Below are 18,527 nucleotides of genomic sequence, written 5' to 3' on the forward strand. Positions count from 1 at the left end.
ATGTTGGAGAGGTTGCGGTCAGGTTAGTAACCTTCTTCACGTGTTTTGGTTATGTAAAAGTCCTAGGAGCTTCTGTAAAAGTGTTTTCCGACTCCTTTCCACTGTCACAGGCATCCTAATGGATCCTGTATCTGACTTAGCTATACTCAATCTGGGCATTAAAGATTTTCCATCATTTTGCCGGAAAGTAGTCCTGTGCATTCTGATGGCAGCCCAGTTAACAATAACTAGACACTGGAAGGGGGAGCAAGCTTCCAACGTATCTGAAATTATATCCATTGTCCAATCTTTATATGTGTGTGAGAAAAACCTAGCTCTCAGGTCTGGATCATACAAAGTCTTTAAGAACACCTGGAATGTCTGGTCATCATGGTACTCAATAAGTCTAAACCTTTAACTGATGATTGCCACTAATGTTTCTTTACATGCTGGCAGTACTGTACGGTTATTATATGGAGAGGCTATTATCTTGTTTTGTTCAAACTTGCACTTCTGTAACACCTTCCGCGGTTGTGGACTTTTGTACCTAAAATCCTTCAATAAAGGAATATTGAAACATAAAGTGGTTATAAAGGTACATTTTTTTTTACCTTCATGCATTCCATGCATGAAGATTAAAGACCTTCTGTGTGTTCCTCCCCCCACAGCCACCCCAATACTCACCTGAGCACCCTCTCAATCCAGTGATGTGCATGGATGCCTCAGCTGTCCCGGGTCTCTCTTTCGTAATTGGCTGAGACAGAACTTTGGGAGCCATTGGCTCTCACTGCTCTTCAATTGCAGCCAGTGAGCAAAAAAGGAGAGAGCAGGGGGGCGGAGCAGCGAGCACACACCAGTACCCCACAGCAAGTTGCTTGTTGTTGGGGGCACTGGTAAAGGGGGTGGAGACAGGAGCGCCTGTGGGGGAGAAGAGGATCGGGGCTGCTCTGTGCAAAACCCTTGCACAGAGCAGGTAAGTTTGTCATGTTTGTCATTTAAGAAAATAGAAAGAAGAAAAAAAACTGCCTTTAATATCACTTTAAATATGCTTTGGAATTTTGAATATGCAATTTGGAACAAAAATCAAGTAAAGAGAAAGAATGGGAGAGAGAGAGGGGGAGGGAAGGAAGAAAGGAAGGAAAAAGAGATGAAAATATACAGCACAACATTAAAGAAGCACACTCTTACTGCTCTCCTAATGACTCTGGGCTCATTTACATAAGCCTAGATTACTTTTTATATGATATTTGACAGGCAGTGAGGAGGTGATATGCCACCTAATTCTCTGCTTGATTTAGTCCCTGAATGTTTGCACCACCATGCCACAACAACATGCATCAAATGAGGTGGCAGGGCGTTTGTGAAAAGTCCCTTTCCCTTGAGTGAGTTACATTTTGTGCACACAACAGTGGGGAGAATGTTAGCATGTGTATATCTCTTTATAGCTGCCATTACGGGTGGAGGGGTAGGCAGTTTTGGAGGAAGTAAAAATGCAGCTCAACCATCTATTCTTACTGCCTCCTAACCACAAGTGTAAACTAATCCTCAGTGTGAACTTTCTCACTTTACCCATTTGACTTCTGAAAGATTTACCCCCCGTTCATGACCAAAGCATTTTCTGCTTTTTGGCACTGCGTTAATTTAACTGACAATTGTGCGGTCATAAAATGCTGTACACAAATGATATTTATATAATTTTTTCCCCACAAATAGAGCTTTCTTTTGGTGGTATTTGATCACCACTGGGGTTTTTTATGCTATAAACAAAAAAAGAATAACAATTTTGCAAAACAAACAATATTTTTTACTTTATGCTATAAAACATATCCAATAAAAAAAAAAAAAAAGATCAAATTTCTTTATAAATTTAAGCCAAACGCATTCTGCTACATAAAAAAAAAAAAAACAATAAGCACATATTGATTGGTTTACGTGAACGTTATAGCATCTACAAACTATAATATTAATTGTGGAATTTTTATTTATTCATTTTTTTAATACTAGTAATGGTGGCGATCAGTGACTTATAGCGGGACTGTGATACTATGGTGGGCAGTCTGACACTAACTGACATTTTTTGGGAACCAGGGACACTAATACAGTGATCCACTGTACTAATGACACTGGCTGGGAAGGGGTTAACATCTAGGGTGACCAAAGAGTAAAATGTATGCCTAACCAGTGTTTTTCTGTGTACTGTGTGCTGCTTTTACTAAAGGATGTAACGTTTTTTATTCCCTGCTTTACAGGGAAACAAAAACTGACACATCCCCACTGACAGGACAGAGCTTTGTATTGTTTACACTCACAGAGCATTGTCCTGTCTTCCTCCTCGCTGGCCGCTGATTGGCTTGTACTGTGTCTAATCATAGCACATGCCCCATACCCAGAAATGCCGGATCATGATCCGACACAGGAGAGCCACTCTGTATAACTAAGTTATGCGGTCAGCAAGTGGTTAATGCAGCTGCAGAATTTGATGATGACAAATAATAGTTCACTTGTTCCTTGGATTGAAATATTTAAAATTAAATGTTATGGCAATGTTGGTGGGAAGTAAAGTGTAAACCAATTAGATTTGATTTGGTTTCCCTGGGTTTTTTTTTAGGAATGGTTTATTGAAAACCGAAAACTATGGCTCTGGATAAAGAGAAGATTTAACTACAAATCAAAAAGTCAGTATAGGAAACTGCAGAGGAAACTGCAGAAAGATTCTGAGTGGCCTCCAAAGAACAGAACAGATTATGCAATTCAGACTGTTCCCCTGAAGAACACTGATATAATTTACAGTAATCCCATCTACAGCAACTCACCACATGGGAAAGAAGTGATTTCAGAACACACAATTGTAACAGCCATGTGAGTGCAGAAATGTGAGACTTTTTAAATCCCAAAAAAGTTTTCTGTTGTGGTGTTTACTGACTATCAATATCCAGTGACATCTAGATACTCTCTTGTGAATGTTTTCTAGTTTCTTTTAGTCTAATTCCAACCTATTTCAAATGCATGCCATGCCACACTATATATTAACCTTCCTAGTATTTCCTTTTGCAATTTAAAGATCAAGACAGGGTTTGTATTTGCTGAACTGTGCAGAAATTCTGATGGTGGCCACAAATCTGGTCAATTTTATTTTTCAAAATAATCCCCCAAGGATTTTTAAATAAAAAAGCTTTTTTGGCTGAAAATTCACCTTCTCTCCAATGCTATCTATCCCTTTAGTAATTGAATTCCACAACTTAATATCCTCAGTCTTCCAGGTTGAATGACTCTCCTTGGCATTTAATCTAGAAGACTGAAGACTTACAGTGAATGCAGTTAATTGCAAACCTGTCTCTTGTGGGGCGTCACCACTGTGCCCTCCACTTATCACAAATGATTCAGAGAGCTGTTCGTCACACCACACCTACTATCTACATCATTGAAGATTGCCCCTCACTGGAAGAAGGTCGGGAAGATAATGTGAAAAAAATTCCGCGCAAAGTGGATAAATTAAAAAAACTAGTTGGCTGCAGCCTACCCCAAAATATAGTATAAACCTATATCTAAATATTGGAAAGTGGTAGGGTATATTGGCGCTGCCAGTAAGAATATATGGGAGAGACAATGATCCTTATAAACACCACGCAAATATAGTATTACGCCACGCTTAAACCACAAATACTACTTGGTAGATGCTTAACAATTATAATAGTTTATGCTGTGCCAGTAAATAAATTAAAAGTGCATACATAAATTGGTGTAAACTTATTGATAGAAAGTGAAATGTAAACCTTAATGTGGCTAAAAGCAATATCTTAAAACCAGTAAATAAGGTGAAAATATTTTCCTGTGATCAAGCGTGATGTATCTTGGGATATAAAAATTAAAGGTGACTGTTGTAATAAATATTTCAAACACTAGGTGGCAGTGATAGTGTTATATAAATATAAGTATCCAGGTGAAAAATATAATATTCTGTATATATAGTGAATTGTGCCAAGTGAAATAAACAGATATATTTAAATCACTGATAGGAATATCTCAAAAAGTTCCCAGTGTTGGTATAAATAGGTAATATCTAATAAATAAATTAAAAAATGGAAAATAAACTCAAAATAGTCCGTAATAAATGCTTGGTGGAAAAAAGTCCAAAGATATAATAAATATCAAAAAGTGCAGCAATAGTGCAAAGCAAGGTGCCAAAAAGTCTTTTAGAGGAGAGGGGTAAGTCCCAGTGATGGATTCAAGATGTGGGTGCTGAGTGAGGAAATTCCGTGCTCCCCTCTCAATACAGCCCGCACTCACCAGAGAGCGGCACCCCTACAGGGGTAACCAGCGTTGGATTATTAGGGGAAACCCTCAGGAGACCTCGGTGGGGCTCTTCAATCCTCCTGGGAATAGCCTTACTTCCTCCCTCCAGTAATTAAGTACACAAGCGGTAAACAGTATCAGGGGCAGCTCTCCAAATGTTGAAAACGGTATCCGATGGTGTATGGATAAAAGACACTAATATAGTGATGTACCGTTTAAAATGCTACAGTTTATTAACACGTTTTAAAACGTACTCACATTTAAAAGCATATAATAGGATCCGTGGGTGAGTAGGGACCGCAAACCCCTCGCTTAGCGGCGCTTCCGGGACACCGTGCGCCTCACCAGCCGGATGTGCGTTTCACAGGGCGGAACTGACGTGCCTACGCTCAAACAGGATGGAGAGACTCCAGAGAGCAAGGGAGCAATCAGAGTTGGGTGGGGTGAGTCTAAATTTGGGTCTAAAATATTATGCACAGAAACTTTTATTTTTGGACTGGACTGTGCTAAATAGACTTCCTTGTTCACACTTCCTATTCTGGCAAAAATCCACATCTAGTATGTACATGTAAGTCTCAGGACATGCACAGTTTCTACATTTGTGCTAGACCTCATTTGTTTCCATTTTCTTCAGTTATGACACTTCCATGTTTAGATACGTAAATATCACGGGTGTTCTTCACTTTTGTAGAACAGAGTATATGTTTATAATCTGCATATTTAGATTCATTTTATGTAAATCTTTTTCTTTTATATTTGTCAAGAATTAAATCTGCATCTTCATTGCTAGCACATTTGTCTTTCTCTCTTTTTTCTTTTTTTTTTGATTTAGCAATTTCAGCCTATATTCAATAGATTTTGTGTAATACTTTTATTATTTGTGGCATATTTCCCGTTAGCATCTAATAGATAGCCTACTGGTAATCATATTATATATTTTTTAATCAATAAATATTAATGTGCCTGTATTTTGTTGTGTTGTCTTTTTTTAATTATTTCAGTGTTTTGTTAGGCCATGATAATTACAGTATAAACAACTTTGTGCATGTTAGGGGTGCACATAACTGTGAGCATGAAAGAGGCTACTCCGTAAGCATGTTTATTGCACAGTGGGACCAGGGAACTACTGCTCTGGTTTCATAATTTATGATGCTACCAATCATGTCAGTTCATGTTACTCTTGTCCACCTAATACTGGGTTGCATAAGTTGAAAACTTAAAACATATTTGTGACTCTGGGCACAACTCTGGAGACTCTGGGCTCTACTCTACATCTATTAAGTCATAACTGTTAGTAACCCTGACGAGTGCATTGTCATGTGAGTGTTTTATAGAAAATGTAGTATTTAATAAAGAACTGTAAGATTATGTGTTAGCTCAAATCTCGTCAGGAGGCAATCACGATGATATACAGCCCTTCAGTTGCTAACCCCCCCTAGATAGTGAATTCCTCCTCTTCCAGCTGGGAGATGCAAGAACACAGAGTACCTAAACAAAGTGTAGTCACATCTGATTTTATTGCAAGTTTAGCTCATATTTAAGGCACGTTTTGAGCGGGAAAGACTGCTCCAAACTGGTTTACAATTCATCAGTCAAATTAACAATAGCACATATCAGACAGAACAGTACATGAAAGGGCCTTTGCTTTCGCCATGCATCTGTGTCAATATGAGGTGTTCCCGTATCTGAACCTGTGTCCTGTGCTAGAGTCGCCCCGTCGCATTCAGTTGTCATGTGTTAATGTAAGCAATTGTCAATTGTTTATGGGTGGTGTCAGTAATCTCTATGCAAAATGTCCAACTGTCAAGTGTTCAAATGAATGAATGAAAAGGTGGTTTAACATGTCGTCTAAATGCAAAATATAGCTGTCTGCTGTCCAGGGTGGATGAATGGGTGTCAGTCCAGCTCATTACTATGTAAATGCAAGGGCCCATATTTCATCATGGAATGGGCATAAGCTGAAATATATATGAAATGTAATAAGGCATGTTAATACAATCTTTCATTATGGAAAGCACTATAAATTATTTACATAATTCTTTCTGATTCTGATATCTATTAAAGCCTGATTGTCTAAAGTCAATTGGATTGATAACCTTAACCCTTGGAGGAACAAATTCTTCACATGACTGGGCTATTAATATTCCATGCTATGGTCTCTTTCAGAGAGACAGGGTAAAACAGAAAGATGATGGGATCTGTCTGTATGTGAGAAGTGATCTCAAAGCAAGTGTGAAAGAGGACCTAGTTGATAGAGAGTGATGAGGCTGAAGCCTTATGGGTGGAATTGCATATGGGTGTGCGCAGTGACCATAACATTTAATTTAATGTTAGCTGTAAACAGTAAGAATATATTGGAAAGATAAAAACACTTAACACATTTTCCAAGGTTGAGGGCTGCTCTGCAAGACTGAGAGGGAATATTCATATTAATGCACAGAACAGAAATAGGAATTCCTCAAAAATACTGTATGCGAACGCACTGCAAAATATATTCCCATGGGCAACAAATTTAAAAGGCTAAAAATAAAACCTATGTGGCTCATGGACAAAGTTAAAAAAGCTATAAATAATAAGAAAAGTGTTTTTTTAAATATAAAAATGAAGAAACACTATGATCATGTAAATGTTACAAAGAATATAACAAAATATGTAAACAGGAAATCAAGGCTGCAAAAATTCAAAATGAACAACAGATTGCAAAAGAGAGTAAGACAAAGCTAAAGAAATTCTTTAAATATATTAATAGTAAAAAGGTCAGGTCTGAGCATGTAGGCCCTTTACAAAATAATCTGGAGTGGGTGACTAGGGACAAGAAGAAGGCAAATTTATTAAATACCTCCTTTAGCTCTGTGTATACAAAGGGGCATGGGAGAATCTCATATCTATAATGGTGATGATGATATTGACACAGCCCCAAATGATCCACAATGGCTCACAATATACAGTATATGGTCCAGAAATATTTAGACAGAATAAAGGTGAACAAAGCACCTAGACCAGATGACACCCACTCACAGATCCTAAAATAATTGAGCTCTGTCATTTCAAAGGCATTGTTTCTAAATTTTTAGGGACTCTTTAATGACTGGAATGATTGGCGTAAGGCCAATGTGGTGCCTATAATTAAAAAGGGGTCAAAGTCTTTACGCTGTGATAGTTCATTAATTCTTCTTGTCAGATTGTATCTGCTTGCCCGTATGGGATGTACGGGCACACAGATCAACTGGCAAGTCTGCAGGAGACTTGCATGGCATCAGCGATCTGCTGATCGCTGGTGCAATGCTTTACAGGCTAAAAATAAATAAATAAATGGACATTTCCTTTTTTACCTGCAACAAAAATGTACATTTTTTATTTTTTTTCTAAAAAGTGAACTTATCATTTAAGGTTATCACAGAGGACAAGGGGGCACTCTTTACTTCTGGAGGAATAGAGATTTAATCTCCAAATACGGAAAGGATTCCTCAACGTAAGAGCTGTAAACATGTGGAATTGACTTCCTCAAGAGCTGGTTCTGGCCAGTTAAGTAGATTTTTTTTATAAAAAAAAGGCCTGGCGTCTTTCCAAAATGCACATAATATAACTGGATACTAATTTTTAAAGGTAAAGTTAATCCAGGAATTATCTGATTTCCTCTTCGGGGATCAGGAAGGATTCCCCCCCCCCCCCACTGGAGAAAATTGGATCATGCTTTATTAGGGATTTTTTGCCTTCCTCAGGATCAACTGTGGGTATAGTATAGTGTACATGGAGGTGTGTGGTGTGTGTGTTTTTTCTATATTGGCTGAAATAGATGGACTAGTGTATTTTTTTTTATTACCAGAGTGACTATGTAACAAATGCTATTGGACCTAAAAATAGAAATAAGGAATTCACCATGCTAGGGTGGCTTTACACTAAGCCGGTGCGCTTTGCCCCAGTGCAGTGTACCCGTGGCTTTGTTGTGGGTAAGCTGCTCTTTGTCATAGACTTCTGTTATGTCCCATGGTTTTGGTGGATTTTCTCAAAGTGCAAGACTTTTGGTGCACTTTCAGAAAATGCACCATAACTAGGGTACATAATAGAAGTCTAGGGCAAAGTGCAGCTAACACACACCAAAACTGCAGGTACACTGTGCTGCATTCACTATGAGGCCAAAGCAGCACAGTGTGAAGATGCCCTTATGTAAGAGTCTGGCCATTGTTTGAGTGAACTGTAATTTATACAATATGGTGTTCTAACAAAAGAAGAATGTGGGTATACGGTTAATAGAGAATGGCATAGGAAGAATATGTGGATTTTGGTTTCACTGTGGATACACTATATGAACTTTTGGTCACTGTAATTTATAGCGTCACTTTGTCATCCAAAAATCTTGCAGTACATCCTCACAGTATACTTTGATATAGTTTGTTATTTTATTAGAACCAAAAATAGCACTTTTTTTGTAGCACAATAATTTTGTCATATGTATTATTTATTACATTCTTTTTATATATTTATACTGTATCTTTCTCACAGCACTATTTAAATAGTGTTTGGGTTTAGGTAGATAGTGTTTTTCATCACTGTATTCAGTTGAGATTATTTTTCTTCACAAAGTACAAGTCTTTGAATTTCTGACTTTCTGTTTGTAGAGGTTGTCCTTGTACTTGAAATAGACAGTGTTAAGACAAATGTCCAGCAAAGAACACATTTGCTCTTTCTTAAACTCTGTTAGACTGTTGGATTGTCAAGAATTCTTTTTCTTTTCAGACACTTCTTTATATGTTTAAAAACCTCTACAGTTAATACAATTAAAAAAGGGATGTGACATTGTATAGGACACAATGGGCCTGATTCATAGTACGGCGAATTGGCGTTTTGGCGGGTTTTTTGCGAACCGGCGAATTCGTACGTCAGAATTGGTATTCAGAGAACGGCGGGCGGACAATAACGCCTAGTGTGAGATTCATTAAGATGCAACAAGGTCAGAGCGCGACTTAAAAACACGCCAGCTAAAAGCTCGACTAAAGTTTTGCCAAATTTTCCCCTGTACCCCCAAAAATCCCAAATCACTGTGGAAGGTGTGGAAAACAATTTGGAGATGACTGGCTTTTAAAAACTGACTTAGAAAGAGAGATATCTGCAAAAGTGTAGAAAGGTTAAAAAGCTCCTCCAGCCCCGAGCTGCGAACGCGCGAATGTGCGCATGCGCAACGCCAAATAGGCTCAAAAAATTCCGCCAGCGCAATTTTGGGCAATATTTTTTTTTAATACCGATTGAAAATCCGCTGTCTCGCCCATAGAAAATGGAAAAAACCGGCGGAATTGGAAAAACATGCACACTTCCAACAAGGGATCCCTTAGTAAACACCATCACATTCCATACACCTTTCCTGCTAACTCAGAAATCATAACAGTGAAATCTACAGTGTTTATATAGAACCTCCACATTATCTGAAAAATCCCACAAAATATTACATTGGGGAACGGGTCGTCAGATAGAACAAAAATAGATGTAAAACATATTTCAAAGAAAGATTATTAGCATTTCACAAATATCAAGGAAATGTCACAATTTTGCCAATATTCTATGTGTTTCAAAAGAATGTTTTTCTAAATATATTGCAAATACTACATTTTCTTCCATATGGGTATGGCCAAGTGTTAGCATTTGACTACACATTTAACTGAAGGTATATATATATATATATATATCCCCATACTTGGCTAATTAGCAAAGTATGCCCAACAAACAAATATAGCTTTAGCTCACAATATTGCTACATATTGACTTTATGTGGCATCTTTTGTATTTTGTTCATGTCTTTAGATTAAAAGTTTGCTGATACACATGCCTTTTTCAAACATGAACGAAATTAATGATGTGAACGTTTGGAGGTTTGGAGACCTCCAAGTGTTGCCCATACAGAGGGCTCCTTCTGGATTCGAACTTACAAACCTACAGCAGGAAGGCAGACTCCCTAATGATTGTGCTATTTCTCAGTGAGCGTTGGGTGTTTTCCTCATGCCGTCAAAATGCTTACATGGGAACAGGGGCCATTGAACTGAATAGGATTGGACTTTTTGGGTGTTTTTTGAGTTGATCCTTGAGCTGTACAAATCCCCCTCAAACGCCCCCAAACGGGCTACGTTCACATGTAGGTGTTGTGGTCTATTTTTGGGGCTTTTTTAGGTGATTTCATATAAAAATGCCTGCCCAAAAAATGCATGTCAAAACGCCTGGCAAACCGCCAGCAAAAATGCCCATAAGAACGCCTGATATAATTGCCACGCCAAGATTAGGGATGTTCATGAGTGATGAGTCAGATTGTTGGCTTACATATCTGTTCAATCTTCACAATCTCACTTCCCAAATCCCAAAAGGTGTGTTTCAATTGTTTCCCTAAATATATGTTTCTCTCTCTCTCGCTCTCTCATGTAATTGTATATATATGTATGTATTCCTGTATCTAAACATTCTAAATAATGACTAGCAAACTTGAAGAGAGAATTTTATCAATTCACATATATACACACCTACATACATACATACATGTATTTGGGCTGTTTAGGTCTCTCTCCTCCTCCCCCTTATTTCTATTTCCCTTTTTTTGGCAACTGAGCATGCTCCAAAACACACAGGACACAAACAGTTAAATTTTTGCCTGGGAGTTACCATTCTGGGTGTGTGTTTGCTTTGATTATATATAGCTCACTCAGACAGCAGGAAAGATTTGACCTAGGAAGAGGTTCAATATATTGTGTGTCCCATGCTTTATGGTTAACATTTGGGGGCCTTTGTTATTTATGGAGGTGGGATTTGGCTGTGTTGTGTGTTGACTCTCTGTAAGTATTTATTGCTGTTAACATAATTGTGTATTGTTCTGTCAATCTGCACATGCATCTGTAGATTATGGGCTCTTTGTCGATGTATATGGTCTAAATGTTGTACAAAGGTTGTTTTTGTTTTAAAAATACAAATCTGTGGCTTCAATGGGATACTGTGGAGACTGTGGCAAAAATATGTTATGTGAAATGTTTGAGCTGTGTATTTGTGTAATAAACAGCATGTTTCAAATCTTTTTTTCAAATGTCTTCATGTGTCTAAATAAAGTTTTCTGGTGTCCACAAATGTATGTATTTGTATTTCTTGTTTTAAGTTAAATATGCTTAATGGTTGTGTAAGGTGACTATTGTTTGCGAATTCGCTAATATACAAAACCGCGTTCTCACATTTGTACATGCAACCGGAAACAAAATTATTGGTGAGTGCACACGTTTCCGGAAATTGTCCAGGCCCTCCCGCAAGTTTGTGCATCATGGCTCCTGCACTCTTTACTCCCGAAATTGTGGCATTTGTGTGTAAGGTAAGGAGGGGGGGGGTGAATGTGCGAGATGGGGGATGGGGGATGGTGGCTGGGGGGCTGGGTGGGTCGCTTATCTAGCGGGTGTGCAAGTAACTTTTGGTCTGCTGATATGCGCATGTACTTTCTGCCTATTAGACGTGATCTAGAAGCTTCCTGTTATAGAAACTTCCTAGATGTGAACCTGTTCCCTACACTATATATATATATATATATATATATATATATATATATATATATATATATATATATATGTATATATCATTTTTTTTTGGTATATAATATATATATAGATATATAGGTATATAATATATGTATATAATGTGTGTGTGTGTGTATATATATATATATATATATATATATATATATATATATATATATATATATATATATTGTATATTATATATAATATATGTATATAATGTATATATATATTTTAGATATATTGTATATAATGTGTATATATATATATATATATATGTGTGTGTGTGTGTGTGTGTGTGTGTATATGTGTGAATACACACACACACACACACACACACACACACACACAAAAGATATATATTATAGACAATATATATATATATATATATATACTATGTATATATTATATACAATATATATACATTATATACAATATGTATACATTATATAAAATCTATATATTTTATACATATATAGAATATATTATATACCATATATTAGTGTATATAATAGGGAACAGGTTCACATCTCTGAACTTTCTATATAGATATAGATAGGCATACCCTGCTTTAAGTAGACTCACTTTACATACACTCGTGAGTAAGGACACAGCTTGTTCAGCTTGGCATGACACTGCTCACAAACCATAAGTGACAGGGATAACAAACTTAGGGAGCACCGAGAGGGTACCCAGGACTACACCATATCCATTTTGTGGCTGGCCAGCTTGCCTAGGTAATCTATCATGTCATAGTCCTGGATCCCCTTAACATGCTCCCACATGGTTTGGGAGCAAGGCCATGTCAATGTGGCCAAAATTTACTATGGAGCTGGTGTATTTTCATGCATTGAGAAAAGAAAAAAGGGATTGCTTCACTTTAAGTACATTTTCGGTTTACATACATGCCCTGGTCCCATTGTGTACTTAAAGTGGGGTATGCCTGTATATAGATAGATTTGATTAGTTTCTACTTTTACACAAAATGAAACACAATTATCTGTGACAGATTGCTATGACGCTTTGGAATCTGTCTAGATAAAGACAAATGTATTGCCCCTTTTCATATATGCAAGATTAGAAACATTATATTCCCTAAATACATAATGACAAAATTATTGCCTTAAATACATACATACACACTGCAAGCTCTGCACCGTTTGTCTTGTCGGAGACTCGCCATCATAAGCTGGATCTGCACACAGCAGCTAATTTGTTCACCTGAGATGGAATCAGTGCTCACAAAAATATAGACTGGTCATGTCTTCAAAGGATTGCATTGGACAAATCACCTCTAAACGAAACACATGAGTGTATAATCACTTGTCTTAATGGATCACATTCCCAACACACCCATCTCACACTGCCATATGTGTTTCAATGGGGGTGTCCATTGCAAGCTAAATACGCCCCCAGATCCCATTGCTTTGTTAATTTACAGATATAACTGGAATCTGATGGCACTGCTGTCCACCACTATGCCATCAAATTCTGCTGGGGACCTTTAAAAAGGATTATGTGTGATTGTGTGGATAATTCTGACACATTAAATTCACATCTCCCACATCCCATGTGCTCCTCTTGCAGGAATTGCGAATCCAGGGGTAATTCAGCACAGCATAATGAACAGACACACCCAATCAGACAGCTCATGTTAAAAGGGACCTGAAAAGCAATCTGCATGGCTTGCTTTTCCAAGCATTGGCTAGTTTAGTGAGCCTGGACTAATAACAGTCACTGTAATGCTACCCATACTGCTGTCCTTTTAACATGGTGACAAAAGTTGATACCTATGATACATGTGTGTAAAGTTACTTTCACCCTGCTAAATGGACAGCAATAAGGTTGTAAATACAGTGACTGTAATTAACATGCCAAGGGCTATGAATTGTACATGTATTCTAGCTAAATATAGCAGCTTCATTAGGAAATATTTAATTTGCATCTCTCTTATCTCCATCTCTGCTGCATGTTATTTTGGCAGAGGAATTCTATCCCATCAGCAGAGTAAGCACAAGGCTGTGCAGTGATGGACAGTGCACCCTGTGTACCCATTGGCTAAGGAGGCAGCAGGAAGTGGATAAGCCTGCCTCCTGTTACCTCCTCAGCCAATGAGTAGCTGAAAGGCTCTTAAGTCCCTTCCTCCTAACATCTCCTGAGTCCCAGGCCTGCCAGCTAGTTTAGTGTGCTTACTATGAATTTATCCTTCGGTGCTTCTCCTGCCTTATGTGTCAACTGGCTACTGTCTCCTGCACACTTCATGGATGGCGGGTCCGGGGCCCCTACAGGCACTCAGGCCCCCTACATGTGTATTGGCTGTCCCCCCCTGATGGCGGCCCTGGGTGTGTAATGAAAGGACAATTGTCAAAATGTCTAGATCATGTAGAGGAAATCACCAGTGTGGGGCAACCTATGTCATGGAGGTAGATTTGGACATCGATGTCTATGTATCACCAGAAATGGGATTCTTTGTTCTACAAAATCTCAAAGACGACCTAGCATGTTTTTGTAAGACTGTACATTTTTGGACATACTTGGACTCAAACATACATTGCTCTTTCCACAGCTCCTCCTCCTCTGGGGGTATGACAAGGTGAATATGCATCTTCACCAAAAGTACAAGATGATGTGTCGTCTCCAAATGAGGCTGCTGCGGAGATTTAACTTCCTGCCTCTAGTGGTGGATCTTCAGCGGGCCTGGAGTGATGCCAAAAGGCGCTCACCCAGGCTCCTGAAAAAGGCTGTGGAGCAAATCTCCGGTAAGTAAAAATATACATGACATGTGACCAGATAGGTTACAATTTTGTGGGTAGGTGGACATATGTTTAGGTATGCAACAACACAAATACCAACAACCCCCCCCCCTCCCCTCCCTCTCGCTCCTACCTTTCCTACCTCCATCAAGTGTCTCTTCACAACCTTTAATACTACTATGTACATGAGTATTTTTTATGTTTATTTTTTCTCTTCTGCTTCTAGCAAAAGCGGACGGGCGACACCCTCTTGTACTTTTGGTGAAGAAGGGGAGGAGGAGGACTGCCACATTGAACTATGCCTTCAGAGGCAGCGAGCCATTTCAGCTGCTACAAATTGTGGATCGTAAGTAGAAAAATGTACATTGTAGAAATGTCAAATCTCTAATCACATTTCACAGAGCCCCCTTTACATCGGAGTCTCCAGACTTACTGCACTGTAAGAGGGAAGTGTGAAGACTCTGATGTAAGGAGAGTTCTGGGAACCATTATTTGAGGGGGAAAGCTGGGGACTCTGGTGTAAAAGGGAACTCTGTGGTCACCAAAGCTCCCCCATACATCTGAGCTTAGAGAGACCCCCTTACACTTCCCTTCCTCAGTCCACCACAGTCAAGGGCACAACAAGTCCCAACGCAGAAGGCTACCTGCTTGGACTTGTACTGCTCTCTGTAGGGGACTAAGGAACTACTGCCTGCTATGCTAAGACTTGTAGTGCCCTCTGTTGGGGACTAAGGATTCCTCAGTCCTCCACATTCTAGGGCACTATAAGTCCCAGCATAGTGGGCTGTCATACCTCAGTCCCTCACAGCTCGGGGCAAAAACAACAGAGTTAAACATCTAAAGGACAACTCCAAACCAAACTAACAATAATGGACAGAGTCCATATGCTGTATAATGTCAAAGACCCGCTACCCCTCACCTTCCACCTCGGGTGCTGTCATTGTGTAGGGCAGAGGGCTCCATCTCCACCATGTTTGGCTTTCATGTCAGATATGCAGGACTTGCTCAGCTCCACTCTCTTCCCTGGCAACTGACTCTGGCGTCATTGGGGGTCTTTCCTCCTCTAGAAAACACCCAGGGGCCCTCTCCTTGTCCCCCAGCCACCCAGGGCCTTCTTCTCCTCCTCCTCCACCAACCATTTTCGGACTCTTCCAACTTCCCTGGGGCTACTCACCCCTTTGCATAGTAGACACCACAAATCTATGAGCAGCCTGCAAAATATCAAGTCTGGGCCTGGTTAACTGTATGTTCTGGATCCAGGGCGGAGCTCTCCTCCCAGAGCAACAACCGATGATAGCAGAGTGAGTTGACCAGGCAGTAACTTCCTACTGGTGCAGGTACACACCTACCGATTCCTCAACATCTTAGGATAACATGATCAGACGGCCAATCCCCAGTCAGAGAAGGAGGAGTAAGTGTCAGCGGACAACAGACACCTGGCAGACGCAGTGAAGGGACTGCAGCACACTGCTGAAAATTTTAGATCCGAGGATTGAAAGCAATCTTTTACTTGGGCGATTTCCCTGACTGCGCCCTTCGAAATGTTGGTGCTCCGCCACTGGCCGCAAGGCCCCTGTAGGTGCGAGGCCTTAGGCGACCGCTTAATTTGCATGGTGCCCTCCTGTTTTAAAACATGGTCAATGCATCTCATTGGTTTAAGTGCACTTCTATGTTCTGAATTGTAGGTGCATTGAGTATAGTGCTAGCATGATGAGAGGTTACTGCCTATTTGTGACCATAAATAATATATAATGTATTATTTTTTTTTTTTTTTTTTTAGAAACCAGTGATGAGGATCTTGAGCCTCAGCCTTCTCAGGCCCACTGTAAGTAATGTGGATGTGCTGGTGTGTTGTGTATTAGGTCGAACTTGGAGGAATGATTGTTTGTTTTGTTTTCTTTTGTGGTTGATGTAACTTCAGCAAGAGAGGAGCCTCAGGCAGGGCCAAGTCGCCTGGATCCGGGCCAGGAAGACATTGTTGCCCAAGAAGAGGCCAGTTTGTCAGACAGTGATGAGGACCTGGGCTCTCCTCAAATGGGAAGTAAGTATTCTACATGTGTTTGTGTGTTCAATGTGTCCTGGGAAATATAAGGGCTGTAATATATATATTTTGACATTGGGGTTCTGTAGCAGCTGACATTGAGGATGTTTGTTGTGGAGGACTGGGGAAGAGGGGCCGCTGCTTACCCAGTCCACTGTAACTACTACCTTCAATGTTTCCCGACTACTTTCTGTGTGCCTTTATCAAATAGCTTTTGTTCAAGGATTGTATCCGTGTCTTTGTGTTTCTAGGAGATACGACACCATCCCCCCATGAAGGGACACCATCCCCCCATGAAGGGTCTCCCCCATCCTCCCCCACTCCAGGGGTGGAGGCAGATAATGTTAGTGGCTCCCCTGAACTAGTCTGTAAGTACCTAAAATTAGATTATCACATGTATTGTGTGTGCTAGGATGATGTGTATCTAGGATAATCTAAGTTGGAGTCAAAGCAAGTGTAGTTTTGCTATATGTGACAGGAAGGTTGGTCATGAAACACTCTTGCTTAACCTTCATGTTTGAAAGGTGGTTTTGGGGAGCATTACAGGACATGTTTTTTTTTTTTTAAGTTTTCTCAAGCCACCCTATTCTAAATTGGTGTTAGTTTTTTTACATTGGAAATGGTGTGCTTTGTACTTGTAAATTTTTTGGGGACATTGTAATTTACTCATGTCCTGATTTAGTCAACACTGAAAATGCGTGTTTATAAATCTTTCATAAATACTCTTCCTCGGTAATGTACCACATTCCAGTTCACAATTTGTGTTCTTTTTGTGCAGTTTCTCCTGAGCCAGCAAGCCCATCCTGTTCTGGGGGCCAACAAAACCGTGATGATGGTAAGTTGTGTGCTTTTGCAGTAATGTGTCTACTTAGTAAGTGGAGAAATGCTAACTGTGTATGTCCCCGATCAGGCTTCAAGTTGTTCTAAAGGCAGCAGGTTCTTTATGTGAATGCATTCTATGCATTAGTATTACAAGTGATAGGTGTGCATATTCCCCCTAAGACTTACTGGGACCATTTTCTTACTGTCTAAAATTTTGCACAAATACTTGTCTGGAACAGACTCCCCCTCCTCCTTAACTGAGGTGACAGCATGCCAATATTGCCTCCTGATGCTGTCACTCCTAATCATTGAGACCATCGGAAGGGAGGGGGGCAAGGCTGGCTCACAGCCTAGTGCTGAACAGGCACAGGGTGCTTGGCTTCATCTCATGTGCCTCCATAGCAAGCTGCCTGCTGTGGGGTCAACCAACAGGAGGGAGGTGCCTAGAGGTGTGTACAGGGGCCATGTAAAAAGGAGGATTGTGATTTCTCTCGTCCCCAAAAACCTAGAGAGGGTAAGTCTAACCTGATTAGTTTTCCGCAGCCCTCCAAAAATATGTTCCCAACACTTAGAACAGGCAGGGCTGAGGCACAAAAAACATCAGAGAAACACAATCAGCACAAAAGCAGGGAGTACGTATCCTTAACGCTACAAGCTTCACCCAGAAGAATGACGCTTGCACTGTACAAATCTGCATCACCACCGTATCAATGTCTAAATAAAACTTTCAGGGAAGTGTGGAGGGGTAAGGAGTGGGTGTTAGAGCGTTTTCATGACTGCGTAACCTACAGTTAGCGTGAGTCCATTTGTTGAGAAACTTTTTCTTCTCTCTTAACACAGCTGGGATGGACCAAAGGACATCAGGGGAGGAGACACATCTGCTCCGTCCAGAACTGTCCCTCAAAATTCCAAAGGGTGATTCTCTACTATGTGTCAGGTTCAAACTATAGACAGTAAGAGGGAGAGAGAACGCTCCACAGATTCCAATGGTGATAGAGATAAATGTGTGCACATGTATCGTGTTGACCAATTGAACACAAAACACCTTACATTCTTCAAAATGATTGCTTGTGTTTACATGCAGAAAAGCCTTTTACTTAGCTTTGG

General features: G+C 39.8%; 1 protein-coding gene across 1 annotated transcript in view; it reads left to right on the forward strand.

Annotated features, from left to right (window-relative positions):
* The window catches only part of LOC309551110 (putative cation-transporting ATPase 13A4), a 203,764-nt gene extending 200,851 nt beyond the window's left edge, over positions 1-2,913 (forward strand). The window contains exon 28 of the mRNA XM_082251556.1: positions 2,588-2,913. Coding sequence (XP_082107682.1) covers positions 2,588-2,842 — 255 coding nt within the window. The 3' untranslated portion in view covers positions 2,843-2,913. The remainder of the gene's footprint in view (positions 1-2,587) is intronic.
* The last annotated feature ends 15,614 nt before the right edge of the window (positions 2,914-18,527 follow it).

The sequence above is a fragment of the Pelophylax lessonae genome (genome assembly GCF_965119305.1).
Source record: "Pelophylax lessonae genome assembly, chromosome: 3".
Lineage (NCBI taxonomy): Eukaryota > Metazoa > Chordata > Amphibia > Anura > Ranidae > Pelophylax > Pelophylax lessonae.